The following is a 15,416-nucleotide window of genomic DNA, read 5'->3' on the forward strand; positions in this document are numbered from 1 at the left end:
CTTTTGTTATTTTGTTCTGATTCACTTTATAACAACTACCAAACCTAGAATCATACTTTTTCTGCACCGTTGGATTTATGATACTCTCATCTTCGAATTGGGTGCTTTTGGGGCTTTTTCTTGCATTATAATTTTGGAAAAATTATTATTATTTTGTATTTTTTGTGAAGATAAATTCTACATTTTTTGTGAAGATAAATTCTACAAATGTTATTTGGCAAAAAGATGGGTAAGTAACAAAAGTGTGAATCAGGGTCAAAGGATTCACGATTAGAGAATATTTGGAAGGATTCACAATTAGAGAATATTTGAGTTTAAGGTGGGGAAATATTATATCCAGAGCAATCTTTTAATATCCAGAGCATATTCAATTCTCAGCCTTTTGCATCTACACAAATCATATACTTTCATTATAAATTTTTGTAAATTGCTCTGGATATTAAAAGATTGCTCTAGATATAAATTTCTTTAAGTTAGTATCAATAATGATTATTAGAAACTTTTTGAATGTTTTTAAATAATATAATAATTATTCATTGGTTTGTGAGTTAAATTCATAAAAAGAACAATTCTTTACCCATATTTACATAAGATGCTTTTATCTTATAGACTGCGGTATTTACATATATTTTATATGATAATATATTTTTTTATATTTTTTAATATAAATTATCCTTTTAATATAAACATATTCCATATATCACTCAATTTATGATTTACTTTGTTATATATGGTATTAACAAGTTAATAATGTTAGTAATATAAAAGAAACCCGATATGAAAAGGTATTAACGACTAATAATGAATTATAAAACATATATAAATTAATAATGAATTAACGACTAATATGTAGTCAAATGTATTTTCAAGTGAATGCCATCTTATTTTCAGTCGTCCCCGAGATCCCGGATTCGATTCTCACATATATCAAAACTAGTTGAGAAACCGCGCGTTGCGGCGACCTATAAAAATTATATTAATGATTCAATATTAATATTTGTAGAATGCAATAATTTTGTGGATGTCTATAAAAAGTATATTAATGATTAAAAATTAATATTTGTAGGATAAAATAAATTTTATATTATAAAAATCTTGATGTAATACCAATACTAATATATAAAATTGCAAAATTGGACTATAATTCATGGTGAAAAAATGAAAATAAATTTCTACACGTAATTAACAATTTAAAGCACGGCGAATCATAATTTTATTTGTGTTTTTTAAAAGCAATCATGATCTTACATTGTCACCTTCCTTCAATTTTTTTGGATTGATTCTAACTTAAATCCATTAGATAATGGTCTATAACTACACTTGCTTGTAACAACCTTTATTTTTAATACTGTATAAACAGCCTTCACTTAAAAGTTGCTTGAAAGGAGCACACACATAATGCATGAATGATAATTTCCTATATACAAAGTAAATCATATAAAAATTAAAAACAAACATGTCCGATGAACAAAACAAATATTATAAAAGAATAACCAACAAACATACATCACCAATAGTTAATTTATTGATATCATCCATCAAAATCATGTCAAGACTATATTCTTCTCTCGGGTTTGGATTTGTCGAACTCACACATAGCGGTCTATAACTACCTTTGCTTGCAACAACTTTTGTTTTTTTTAATACTATATAAACAACCGTCACATATCGTTGCAGCAGAAGAACGACACCACCGAGTTAGAAATCGAGCAAGAGAACTATCAACAGAGAGAGGTAGGGTTGTGGTATTGAGAGAGAGAGAGAGTACGTTGTGTTTAGATGATCCAAATCCCCTCAACCTATAGGGGTATTTATAGGAGTAGATAGACTTGTGTGCTACTATTTCTCATAATTAAATAATCTGAAACAAAATCAGATTCAAACTTTCAAGCTGCTATATTCCATAAATAATCTAAAACGATTCCATAAATAATCTGAAACAAAATCAGATTCTGAAACTTGCTTTTTATATATCCGAAACTAAAAAAGGTAGTTCTAATTTCTGATATTTTTCATCCGAAAATTCCAGAAAATTAGAAAAATAGAACGAAGCGATGTGAGAGGCGCCACCTACACGATAAAATAAATTTTATATTATAAAAATCTTGATGTAATACCAATACTAATATATAAAATTGCAAAATTGGACTATAATTCATGGTGAAAAAATGAAAATAAATTTCTACACGTAATTAACAATTTAAAGCACGGCGAATCATAATTTTATTTGTGTTTTTTTAAAAGCAATCATGATCTTACATTGTCACTTTCCTTCAATTTTTTTGGATTGATTCTAACTTAAATCCGTTAGATAATGGTCTATAACTACACTTGCTTGTAACAACCTTTATTTTTAATACTGTATAAACAGCCTTCACTTAAAACTTGCTTGAAAGGAGCACACACATAATGCATGAATGATAATTTCCTATATACAAAGTAAATCATATAAAAATTAACAACAAACAGGTCCGATGAACAAAACAAATATTATAAAAGAATAACCAACAAACATACATCACCAATAGTTAATTTATTGATATCATCCATCAAAATCATGTCAAGACTATATTCTTCTCTCGTGTTTGGATTTGTCGACTCACACATAGCGGTCTATAACTACCTTTGCTTGCAACAACTTTTGTTTTTTTTAATACTATATAAACAACCGTCACTTATCGTTGCAGCAGAAGAACGACACCACCGAGTTAGAAATCGAGCAAGAGAACTATCACCAGAGAGAGGTAGGGTTATGGTATTGAGAGAGAGAGAGAGTACGTTGTGTTTAGATGATCCAAATCCCCTCAACCTATAGGGGTATTTATAGGCGTAGATAGACTTGTGTGCTACTATTTCCCATAATTAAATAATCTGAAACAAAATCAGATTCAAACTTTCAAGCTGCTATATTTCATAAATAATCTAAAACGATTCCATAAATAATCTGAAACAAAATCAGATTCTGAAACTTGCTTTTTATATATCCGAAACTAAAAAAGGTAGTTCTAATTTCTGATATTTTTCATCCGAAAATTCCAGAAAATTAGAAAAATAGAACGAAGCGATGTGAGAGGCGCCACCTACACGCCCCTCGCTTCTCCTTTATAAAAGTATATTGATGATTTAGGTATAGAACAGATACTATGACTATAAAATAGTTTGATGATAAAAAAAAAGAAAAAAAAAAGTAGTGAATGCCATTTTACTTTCTGGATTGTACGGCTTTATTTGCACTCGAGTCCGAGATTCTCATTCTCCAACTCCGGCCTATGTATTAAATATGGGCCAGCCCATAAGCCTGCTATGTTACTGAATCGTGAATGCTACAGCAGCTTCCAAGAAAGCCCATGCATGTCAGCATTTGTCTACCTAAATCATCTATATAAAAGTAATGTATTATTTTTAATATTATATTACATTTACATAAAGCAACTTAATAAATATGTATACAAATATATAAATTTTTATACATATATGATCGCTCAGTTTATTATTATATATATATTATCAAAATTTGTTCAGTTTGGTTTTATTTGATTCGGGGTCTAAAATTTAAGAACATAACTAAACCAATCAATTATGATGCTATTTCTATGCGACGTTTTTTAGAGTTTCCGGTTCAATTTTGAATTATAATTCGGTTTTATGTATTCCATATCTAAATGCATGTCACAGATAATTTTATTATTATTGTCAGGTAAAATGTGTGTCCGTGTTCATATCAATGACAACTTTTGTGTCATGATTTTTAGAGTTTTCGGTTACATTTTGATTTATAATTCGATTTTATACTCATCCATGTCTCTGGATCGTGCTATTATTATTACGTAAAATATGTGTCCTTGCTCATATCAATTACACCCCATTGGTCACAATAATTCTTATTTCAATTATTTCTATTATATTAACTATTTGTTTCTAGTTGCAAAAAATTATTTTTGAACACATTTCAAATATATTTACTAATTTATTTATCTTCATGTTATCCCTTCCATATCCGGTGTGGGGTAACACTTTTTTTTTTTTTTTGTCACAAGATACTTTCACGTATAATGAATTGTATCAGAATACAATAGCAGCTGCCAGGAGTTCCTTTCGTTCAAGAAAGTTTACCATCTAACCCTCGGACATGCAGAGATGACCGGGGACACTTAGACAATAAAGCTTTAATGTTCGATAAGAAAACACCTATAGAAGGTCCCGCTATCATTCTTTCTTCCACTCGCGTATCCTGAAAAAATAAAATACAAATAAAAGAACATAATAAGTTCACACAGACAATAAAATAATAATAAAACTATCGAAAAACGAGAGAGGAAAGCCAACAAACTCATTCTAAAGATATGAATATAAAAGAATAAGGAAAGTAAAACAAAAATTAATGTGAAACAAATCATAAAAAAATCTACACCAAAGAGATAGTGAAATCTCTTTGGTTAGATACCTAATAAAAATTAAATCCCCACAAAATATTCTATAAAAGAATATATCGTTTGTTTTCATTTTATATCAAATAGAGTCGGTTATTCTCGTTTTAATTACGCCGGTGTAATTAATTGATAGCTTTTAACCTGATTTGTTTGTCGTGCAATCAAAGCCTTTATTTTAGCAAATTTGTTGACACCAAAAATATTCTATCCCATCCCGTATCCTTGATTAGAGCTCATTATAATTTTCAAAAATCTATTACCTATATTATACTAGGACCTCTTAAGCATATTAATGCCATTAATAATTTCCCAAAATGTTAAGCACATTAATGCCATTAATAATTTCCCAAAATGGGCTTTGAATATAGTCTTTCTGGCTGAGCTGTGGTCTGTGGACAGCTGTGGTGTTAATTACCTTTTACATAATAATAAATAACTTATAACTCTGTAATAAGGATTCTTAAGACTCCAACCCTTCCTATTCGAGAGTTTCAAGGTTTCTTGGGCTTTCATAAAAAACTTATAGTCAAGTTATTCTTAACTAAATTGTTTTGTCAATATCATGTTTGGGTAAGGTTTCTTGGGAGTATTTTTGTATAGACTAGTCCTTAGTCACATCCATTTCCTTGTGTCTTTTCCTCCAAATTTGAACCAGAACCTTGATTATGGCTATTTAGTGATTTCTATGATATCATTTAAAAGGACCTCTAATATAGCTCCTATTAATACAATATTAAGATACTAGCTCCTTGTCAATTTGTGCTTGTCACATTCAAAATCTCTGTTAACTACTACCATTATCATTATGGTTTATTATTGGTAGCTAAATCAATTCTCACAACTTCATGAAAGTTTTATTCATCCTAGAGAGATATCCCTGAATTTCCTTGTGCTGAATAAAGAGAGTATTTCACTGATTTTAGCTTGATTGTTGGGACTTGTAAGATATGAAATTATGTACTAAGCCTTTATCTTACAAAACTATATCTTTCAATTAAGAGTTTTATGAATTTTGAACAAAACCAATGTCCACCGACATTACAAAAATATGGTATACACCATCCCCAACTTTGGGTCAAAATAACCTCTTAAAGGTACCTCAATGCCATCTTCTATGGCCCCCAAGGAATTTCACCAATTCCTGGTACAAAACTAATTCAAGATTGATTACTAGATTAACACTATCATGGTTAAGACACAGAGGCAAATTCTAAACATCAACAATCACTAAATTAGTTATCTATAATTACGAGTAAGTATGGTGAAGGAAACCTGGCAAGTAACAATCTAGAGAACGCTTTATAAAACCACAAAACAAACAACACCAACCTAATTTTGGAAAAAGGAAAACAGTCTCTGAGGCATATCATCGAACATGTAAAAACCCCACCTTGGATCAAAACTAGGAGCTAGACATTCTACATCTAATAAAATATTCAATCCATCTCTCTTGACTGAGAGACTCTCTCACCTCTTCATAAACATTTTGGTAAATAAACTAACAAAGAAAACTATAAAACTAAACATTGCTCCCCAAACAAGCAAAAAGCACTAAAACAAAACACTACCTGTGGAAGGTGTAGCAATAACGAAACAGTACAACAAAATCATATGCTTAGACCAGAGAGTTATAGCTAACCTTATGCAATATATATCAGAAGATTTCAATTAAGCATAATCACACCTCTCAATTGGAGTTGAACAAAGATATATTATTTAATTGAGGTTTTGTACATACCTACAAAGGAGATAGAGATTTTGAAGTCCCTTTCCAGATCTCTTGCGACTCAATTCATCGGAACTTCAAACAATGTAAACGAGGTATATACCAGACATAATCGATTCAATATACGCATTCTCCTGGTCGAGATACGCGAGAACATCGGGATCGGAGCGAGAATCGTCGCGAAGCCAGTAGTAATTGTCGACGCGCACGTCGCCGATCATCTCCATCTGGTGCGGCACTTTCTTCGCTACCGGAGGAGACGACGTCGTCGACATTACTTGTGGTGTGGGGTAACACTAAGATCTCATGATATTGCGGAACTATGTTCCATAACGTGTTGGAAAGATTCAAAATTTCTTATTAAATCATTTTTGATTTTAATTTAAAAATATTTATTTGCATAATTAGTATTAAAAACTTATTTAAAATTAAAGAAGTTGCTATCATGTCTTATTGAGAACGAATGATTTTAATTATATAATTTTCTTCAATAAAAATCATTCTCATTATTCAAATGAATAACCTATTAATCAAATTTTATCATTTCATTTTAATCATTTATAACTCACCAATGTAAAATCAGATAATTTGGGCCATGATTTCTTCCATGGCGTGTCATCAATTAAAATTTTAAAACAAAGTTAAAAGCGTAAAATCAGATAATTTGGGCCATGATTTCTTCCATGGCGTGTCATCAATTAAAATTTTAAAACAAAGTTAAAAGCGTAGAAGTTACTCCATACCGTGTCAATTCCTAACTGGAATTTTAAGACACAGGTCCGACAAGGTTCTGCACTCGCGCTCTGGCTCATCGTCATCACTTTCAAATGACAGAATTTGAGTTGTCATTTCAAATTCTCAAATTTAAACCCATATTTGAATGCGTGGATTTCAAATTAAATCTTAATCCAAATTCCCAACAAGTTATTTGATTAAATCTAGAATTTTAAATGATATCTAAATTTTCAAACAGGCCACGGATTTTGAAAATGTCCTCAGTGAGACGAAAATTAATACGATCCGGTATGCTTTCTCCTGTTGATATGTTAAATAAAACTAGCATGCTCTTTGAACTTCTCCCTTAATTTTTAAGACACACCTCCCTTGATACGAACATATGTTTATTGACGTTTATGGTTTGTATTCGATTCGATTCGACTCGACTCGACTCGACTCGTATATAGATTGTATTTTTGACCTGTTATATTTGTAGGTAATCATCCTTTTATAAAATGTTAATATCTAATATAAATTTAATATTTTTCATAAATTATAATTTTTGCCGTGATAAATACATTAATTATTATCACATATATATTTAATAAATCATGATATATGTATACATCTCTTAGTTCATATTATTTATATTTTTATAGTATTATGTTTAGTTTAGACTATATGGTGATTTGAATAGTTAAAATAAATATGATGCTTGACGTTAGTGAATTATGTTCGACTCGGATCATAAACTATCCGGTTTTAAAATAGAAAATACAGTACTGATTTATATTTGATTTGGATCCGGACCTTAAATACAAAAGATTGATTCTTATTCGCAATTAAATATTTCAACATAACCGGATCATTTTAGGTGTTCAAGCCAACCGCCCAAACCGAACCAACCAAACCCTCTTTTTGGCTGATTAAAAGGTAAAAAATGATGCTCTCATAAGGAAAAAACGTGACAATGTCGATTGGGAGAAAAAAAATGTGGAGGATACGCTGTCATTGTAAGTTTTGGAAAAAAAGACCATGTTACAAAATTCATCATAGAAAGAACCAAAAAGACAGCCCAACAAATCAGTACTTGACACACTAAAGAAGGAAAGTCTGTTTAAAAACTGGAAGATGCAAGACTCTTTATATAAAAAGAATAAGTAGGATTGACAATCTTGGAAAATCTTGAGGAACATAATTCTAATATGGCTGGCCAAGAAGATTCTCTGTTTTTATAGAAAATATGGACTACTAAGCAGAGAACTATGATTCTGTGAGTTGTAAGATATCCTACTCTATGATACTCTGTGGAATCACAGATCAATTGTTCCGAGAAATTTATGTAAGTTTTGCAAGTAAAATGTTATGCAAGTTTTACTAGCAAAATATTGCAAAACGTATTGTTCTGTAAAACATGTTTTGCAAGGTACAAAATATGTTCCGCTCATAGGCCTGAGAGTTGGATTCCTTGTTGGTGGGTTGTATGTCTCCTAGGTTTGTCCTTAAACAGTTAAACTTGGCGTGCTAACTAATTGATGGAACGTGCCAATTCCTTAAAATGTGCCCAGACATGTTATAGAACACAAAACTCAACTTTGGAAACCAGCGGAGTGTGTCACTTAGTATAAACTAAGAAATCAGTTAGAACGCGAATTAAGAAAAGTTATCACTCTGTAACTAGCTGAGAATATGACAGGGGCTGACAATTTGGAAAATGAAGGGCGTTAATGATTTGTGTCGACTCGTGGCTGGCTCTGGTGTCTGACTTTGATGAATCCACATGTGTCCGAATTTTGTAAGACTCTGGTGTAGTGTGTGTGTAAGTTAGTGGATTTTACAGGTATTATTGATTGCCGATATGTGTGGTGTAAGTTCATGGATTTTACAATGTTGTGAAACCAGTTATAATAATTTTAAGTACAACCATATCTCAAAATGGGTGGTAACTGAGTTTAGTGTAACTAAAATAAGCCAAACACTCTTGATTTGTACTTGAACAAATCTTATATACCATCATTTAGGTGAAAATATGTCATATTAATGTTACTTAAAATGTTAACTGAATAAAACAAAATCAGACATAAAAAACATGCTCAATGTAGTTCAAAATTGAGATGAAGAACACAAAAGGAGAAAAGCTATCGGCTGGCTCTGAGCAAGGGCACTTTGTTTAATGAGTGAAGACAATATTCTTACATAAACGGCTATAAAGTGCGTTCACAAGTTGAACATGCTAAGAAACTCATAAGTCTCAGCCTCTCAGGTATGCTACTCATAACTATTCTTCTATGTTTGCATCTTAGCGGTTTTTGTTTTTGATATATAACTCTAAATGTTAAACAATAGATGTCTTTGTCGACGCATGCTTTAACAGATTAGCTTGAGCCTTGCTGATTCATTCAGTTATGTCTTGTTTGAATCCAATTTATGATCCGATTAAGGCCATGAATCTATGTTTTTCCCATTGTGTGATTTTCTATAGTTCAGTTACTGTCATTTAATACACATATGATCTTTGCTACTTTATAACTTATAAGCAACTTTAATTTGATTGTGTACAGCAGATAAGAAAAGGGCATGGAGTGGAACTGGAATCATGTTATTTGGCTGGCGTTGATAAGTTTGGTTTCACTTGTTTGGCACTTGAAGAATAGACGCGGACGTTCTAAACTCCCCCCTGGTCCTAAGGGCTGGCCACTTATCGGCAATCTTCTTGAACTTGGAAGCTTGCCACATAGGAGACTGGAAGCTCTTAAAAAGGACTATGGTCCTGTTGTGTGGTTGAATATAGGTCCTATCAAGACCATGGTGATTCTCTCTGCTGGTGCAGCCGAAGAGTTGTTCAAGAATCACGACATCAACTTTGCTGACCGGTTTGGAAACGACTCAATGAGATCACATGATTACTACATGAGCTCTATGGCTGTAGGTGCATATACCAGCTACTGGCGCACTTTGAGGAAAATATGTACTGTCGAGCTCTTCACTAATAAGAGAATCAATGAAACGGTTTTAGTTAGGAGAAGATCCGTGGATGAGCTGCTGGTGTGGATAGAAAAGGAAGCAGACAAAGGTGCAAGTGATGGAATTGAAGTTATCAGCTTTGTGTTTGCAGCATTGTTTAATATGGTGGGGAATCTCACGCTGTCTCGGGATTTGGTGGATCCATATTCGACGATATCCTCTGAATTTTGCGACACTTTGTCAGGATTCCATCAGTGTCTGCTCCATCCTAATATTTCTGATTTGTTTCCCTGGCTAAGTAGGTTTGACCTGCAAGGAATAAGGAGGAGAATGGACGGATATTTAGGCAAAGCCATAGAAATAATCTCCGGATTTGTGAAGGAGCGTGTGAAAGAGAGACAAAAAACGCAGAAATTATCATCAGAGCAAAAGAAGGACTTCTTGGATGTGCTGTTAGATTATAGGGGAACCGGAAGGGATGAACTAGATTCACTATCAGAGCACCAAGTCACAATTTTCCTAATGGTAAGTACTTCTAATTGTATATTTTGCGGATTAGTATTTGGTGAAAACACTAATTTTACAAGTGCATAACATGCAGGAAATGTTCATTGCTGGAACACACACGTCAAGCACCACGACTGAGTGGGCGCTGAGTGAGCTCTTGCAGAATCCTGATCAAATGAAGAAGGTTAAAGCCGAGCTTGCTAGAGTCGTTGGAGCCAAGACTAGACTACAAGAGAGTGACATTGATAATCTCCCTTACTTGCAAGCAATTATGGAGGAAACGCTACGCCTCCATCCTCCAGCTCCAATTTTACTTCCAAGAAAGGCGGCTCAAGATACCACTTTCATGGGCTATAACATCCCGAAAAATACACAAGTTCTAGTCAATAGCTGGGCAATTGGAAGAGATGAGGAGAATTGGAAGGATGCTTTGTCATTTAGGCCTGAAAGGTTTCTCAACTCGAATATTAATTCCAAGGGTCAGAACTACGAGCTTTTACCATTTGGCGCTGGGAGGAGGATTTGTCCGGGCATTCCATTAGCTCATCGCATGGTGCCCTTAGTCCTCGGCTCCCTGCTTCACCATTTTGAGTGGGAGCTTTGTGATGGTCTGAAGAAGATAGACATGACGGAGACGTTGGGGGCAACTGCAACTAAACGAGAACTCTTGCGTGCAATCCCAAAGCTCAAGACAATATAAATACAGAGTTTGTGTGATCGAAATAATGTCAAGTGTGTTTACTTTTATTATGTTTAACCATTTCAACGCGTTAAAAGATTGTTGCCAATAATCATTTGTCACACGGTGAATATGTCAGGTTTTGAGGGCCTCAAGTCTGCAAATTCTGTCCTTTAAAATTTTTCTGAACTGTCAGTACTTCTTACGAGTTCAGATTATGTATCATTAGATACCGTTATGGCTTTATTATCACCTTGATACTCTTGCTGATCATTTTGATATGTGACTCATTGGGCGATCAATCGGAAAATTATCAGATATCTGTAAATGTATGTAAAGAAGGAAAAACATGCATTTTTCAAGCAGTGTTGTAAAAAATGAAAATCATCATTCATCGTAATACCAGAGTTTTAGAACACTAGTTGTTAAACAACCTTGTAAAGTTTGAAAATCTATGCATTCGACTTAACTGAACACTGCCAATTTCAAATATACAACTAGTCGAGCCGCGCAACACACATTAACTCCACATTGTCCGCCTGGGCCGTGACCAAACTCGCATGGATTTATTTTTGGACTCCTCCCGAAAGACCTCATACTAATGGGGTTGTTTTGGCTGCTTATATTCAAAACAAATCTTTTCCTTCTTTATGATGTCGGACTACGGTTGACACCCACTCAACATGTACAACTACTTTTGGGTGTGATCAATCGAGTGAAAATCGGATACAAACACTTTCTGCAGAGAACTTGTACTAATAGTTTGCCATGCATATTAGTTCTTCTGGCTAAATGAGCAGTTCTGGAACCATTCTGCTGTGTGTGTAATGATGCAACTGAAACTTTATTTTGTTTAAGCAAGTAGTGGCCCTTTATCGTGGTGTCACAAGCCCCTTTCGCTGAGGCCTTGGCATGCAGAGAGGTTTTAAGTTGGTCGAAGAGGATTGCCAGATGCTCTGCAGAATGTTAGTTCCAAGGCACATGTTTAGTGTTTTATTTCTCTTTTTTGAACTTTATTAAATAACAAAAGATTCGATTGTGTTATCAGTTTCCTGAAAATTGAACTTGGGAACAGACGTAATTAGTATAGTAATGAGTAGCACGTTATAGAGGCCGAGACGTGGCAGTTGGATTCCTTCTTGGTGGATTGTACTGTCTTTTAGGTCCGTGAACTTGGCGTGCTCAATAATTGAAGGAGCGTGCTGCTTCGCTAAAATGTGCCCAAACATGGCACAGAACATGAAACACAACTTTGGAAATCAGCGGAGTGTCACTTATAGTATAAAGTAAGAAATCAGTTAGAACGCGAATGGAGAAAAAAATATCACCCTGTCAGTTGTCACTAGCTGATAATATAGAATATGATGGGGCTGACAATTTGGAAAATGAAGGGCGTTAATGATTTACGTCGACTCATGGCTGGCTCTGGCTATAAACTGTGCTCATAACTTCAACATGCTAGCCGACGTAGTGTGTTCACAGGTTCAGTTGCTAAGAAGTTCACAAGTCTCAGCTTCTCAGGTATGCAGAATTTTTGCAGAATCTCAAAAATAATTTCACAGAATTTTTGGGGAATTTTTCACTTTGAGGAATTGATTCATGCATGTAGACATTACAGGTATAACTGTTCAATTTATAAGAAATTTTATTTTGACTCTGAACAGCAGATCTGAAATTGTGTCATGGAGTGGAACTGGAACTATGTCATATGGTCCGCATTGATATGTTTGATTTCACTTGTTTGGAGCTTGAGGAAGAATAGTTACAGACGTTCAAAGCTCCCTCCTGGCCCTAAGGGCTGGCCATTGTTCGGAAATCTTTTTGATCTTGGAAGCTTGCCTCACAGGAGTTTGGAAGCACTAAAACAGGACTATGGTCCTGTTGTGTGGTTAGATCTTGGCAGCGTCAAGACCATGGTGCTTCTTTCTGCTGCCCCTGTCGAAGAGTTATTCAAGAGTCATGATCTCTCCTTCATCAACCGGATCACTAATGATGCAATGAGGTCACATGATTACTACCAGAGCTCTATAGCATTTGGTCCATATAGTGTCTACTGGCGCACCTTGAGGCGGATATGTACCTCTGAGCTCTTTGCAAATAAGAGGCTCAATGAAACGATGATGAATAGGCAAAAAAGCGTGGATGAAATGTTGCTATGGATCCAGAAGGAAGCAGAAAGAGGTACTAGTGGAATCATAGTTCGACATTATGTGTTTCCAGCATTGTTCAACATGATTGGGAATGTCACGCTGTCTCAGGACCTAGTGGATCCACAGTCGAAGACCTCCTCTGATTTTGGCATCGCGTTGGATGGTTTCCATCAATGTCTAGGCCGTCCCAATATATCTGATCTGTTACCCTGGCTAAGAAGGTTCGACCTCCAAGGAATAAGGAGGAAAATGGATCAAGATTTAGGAAAATGCCTAGAAATTATTTCAGTATTCGTCAAGGAGCGTGTGAAGCAGAGGCAACTACAAGAATCATCACAACAGAGGCAACTACAAGAATCATCACAACAGGACTTTTTGGATGTGTTGTTAGATTACAGGGGCAGTGGAAATGACGAACCAGCTAAACTATCAGAATTCCAAGTCACAATTTTTCTAATGGTAAGTCCAAGAACAGAATTTGATAACAGTCTCTCTACTTTAAGGATAGGGGCAAGACTGCGTACATTTTACCCTCCTCAGACCCTGCTCTAAGCGGGATATACTGAGTATGTATGGTATGGTATCTATACTTTTGTTGTTTGTGAACTACAATAGTAGAGTTATCTGACTGCTTATATTCTAGCTATATGCTCCTTCCACAACCGATGTGAGACAGCTCCTAACACTAAGCGGGTAAGATTTGTGCAGGAAATGTTTATTGCTGGAACGGATACAACAAGCAGCACGACTGAGTGGGCGCTGAGTGAGCTCTTACAAAATCCTGAGCAAATGAAGAGAGTTAAAGCTGAGATTTCCAGTGTCGTTGGAGCAAACAAACAACTGAAAGAGAGCGACACTGATAAGCTACATTATCTGCAGGCCATTGTGGACGAGACACTACGCCTGCACCCTCCTGCTCCAATTTTACTTCCCAGAAAGGCGGTCCGAGAGACCAACTTCATGGGCTATACTATTCCCAAGGACACACAAGTCTTAATCAATAACTGGGCAATAGGGAGAGACAAAGATTTATGGGAGGATCCTTTGTCATTTAAGCCTGAGAGGTTCTTGGACTCGAAGATCAACTACAAGGGTCAGAATTACGAGTTTTTACCATTCGGAGCAGGGAGAAGAATTTGCCCGGGCCTTCCATTGGCTCATCGCATGGTACCCTTAGTTCTAGGCTCCCTACTTCACCACTTTGAGTGGGAGCTTTGTGATGGTGTGAAGACTATTGACATGAGGGAGACTCTGGGGTCAGCATCGAAAAAACTAGAACTCTTACGAGCAGTTCCAAAACGAAAGATGACTTAATAGTAGTTACTAAAGCTTATAAGCTGGTTTTTTGGAACAGGCCAGATGAAATAAAGTCAGGTAAGGTAGTTTGGAAACAAGCAAAAATAAAGACAGTTGAGGTACTGGATTTGTGATTGTTGTACTATCTTGTTTGATGATTGAGTATTATGTTCGTGTCGGACACTCGACACTTCCACCTGGGTATGGACACTACGAAACTTATTTTGGGCTAAAAAAAATTATGAAATTTTCAACTTTGTAACCTAACTGAAAAAATCTAATTTTTTTTGTCACAAATAACCATTGACCTAAATTAACAGATCATCTGATTGCAGACAAGAGAGAAACAAATTGTCAACTGATATATACTCTACTTCTTTAGATGTCAACTGGTACGTCCTTTTCATGAATCGTAAACCAAATGTAAATAAAATTTTGAATGACCTCTTGATCAGGTGATATCTCCCTTGCTTGCTTTGTGCGAGCCCGAGGGTCCGAACACAAACTTATTCAATCTTTATTTCACGAGTCACCGAACTTATATTTTTATCAACTTAAACCCTACTGTTTATGAATGATAAAAGAAAACCGAAAAGGAAAAAATAATGTTGTATCAGAATAGTTAAACTTCCGAAGCTGTGATAAACACACATTAAAGGATAAAATGATGCGAAGAAAATTTCAACTTGGTGAGCCCAACAGAATATTTTGAACTGTGCACCTAAATCTTGAGGGTGTGGCTGTCCTAATTTTCAAGAAAAATTCCATAAATATTACTGTTTGATAAGATGGCTTCCGACCTACTACTTTGCAAATTGCAATCCAAAATATTAAATCGTGCTGCGTTTATCATATTTTCCTTATTAACACTACATAATCTAACGTTTGGAAACCCTAAACGCTATTTCAAGTAGCATTTTACTCTAAAACGTTAATTTTTTTTTACG

General features: G+C 34.7%; 1 protein-coding gene and 1 long non-coding RNA gene across 2 annotated transcripts; one reads left to right on the forward strand and one right to left on the reverse strand.

The window, feature by feature from the left end:
* Positions 1-4,065: 4,065 nt before the first annotated feature.
* Positions 4,066-6,544, reverse strand: LOC108198765 (uncharacterized). Its single transcript, XR_001802184.2, has 2 exons — positions 6,169-6,544; positions 4,066-4,231 (listed from the first exon to the last, which is right to left on the reverse strand). It is a non-coding gene; the product is annotated as an uncharacterized LOC108198765 (long non-coding RNA).
* A 2,424-nt stretch (positions 6,545-8,968) lies between these two features.
* Positions 8,969-14,667, forward strand: LOC108198511 (uncharacterized). Its single transcript, XM_017366264.2, has 5 exons — positions 8,969-9,136; positions 9,438-10,362; positions 10,439-11,041; positions 12,697-13,632; positions 13,882-14,667. The coding sequence occupies exons 2-5, from the start codon at positions 9,451-9,453 to the stop codon at positions 14,485-14,487; spliced, it is 3,057 nt and encodes a 1,018-aa protein (XP_017221753.1). The 5' UTR covers positions 8,969-9,136; positions 9,438-9,450; the 3' UTR covers positions 14,488-14,667.
* The last annotated feature ends 749 nt before the right edge of the window (positions 14,668-15,416 follow it).

Source organism: Daucus carota, chromosome 8 (assembly GCF_001625215.2).
Source record: "Daucus carota subsp. sativus chromosome 8, DH1 v3.0, whole genome shotgun sequence".
Lineage (NCBI taxonomy): Eukaryota > Viridiplantae > Streptophyta > Magnoliopsida > Apiales > Apiaceae > Daucus > Daucus carota.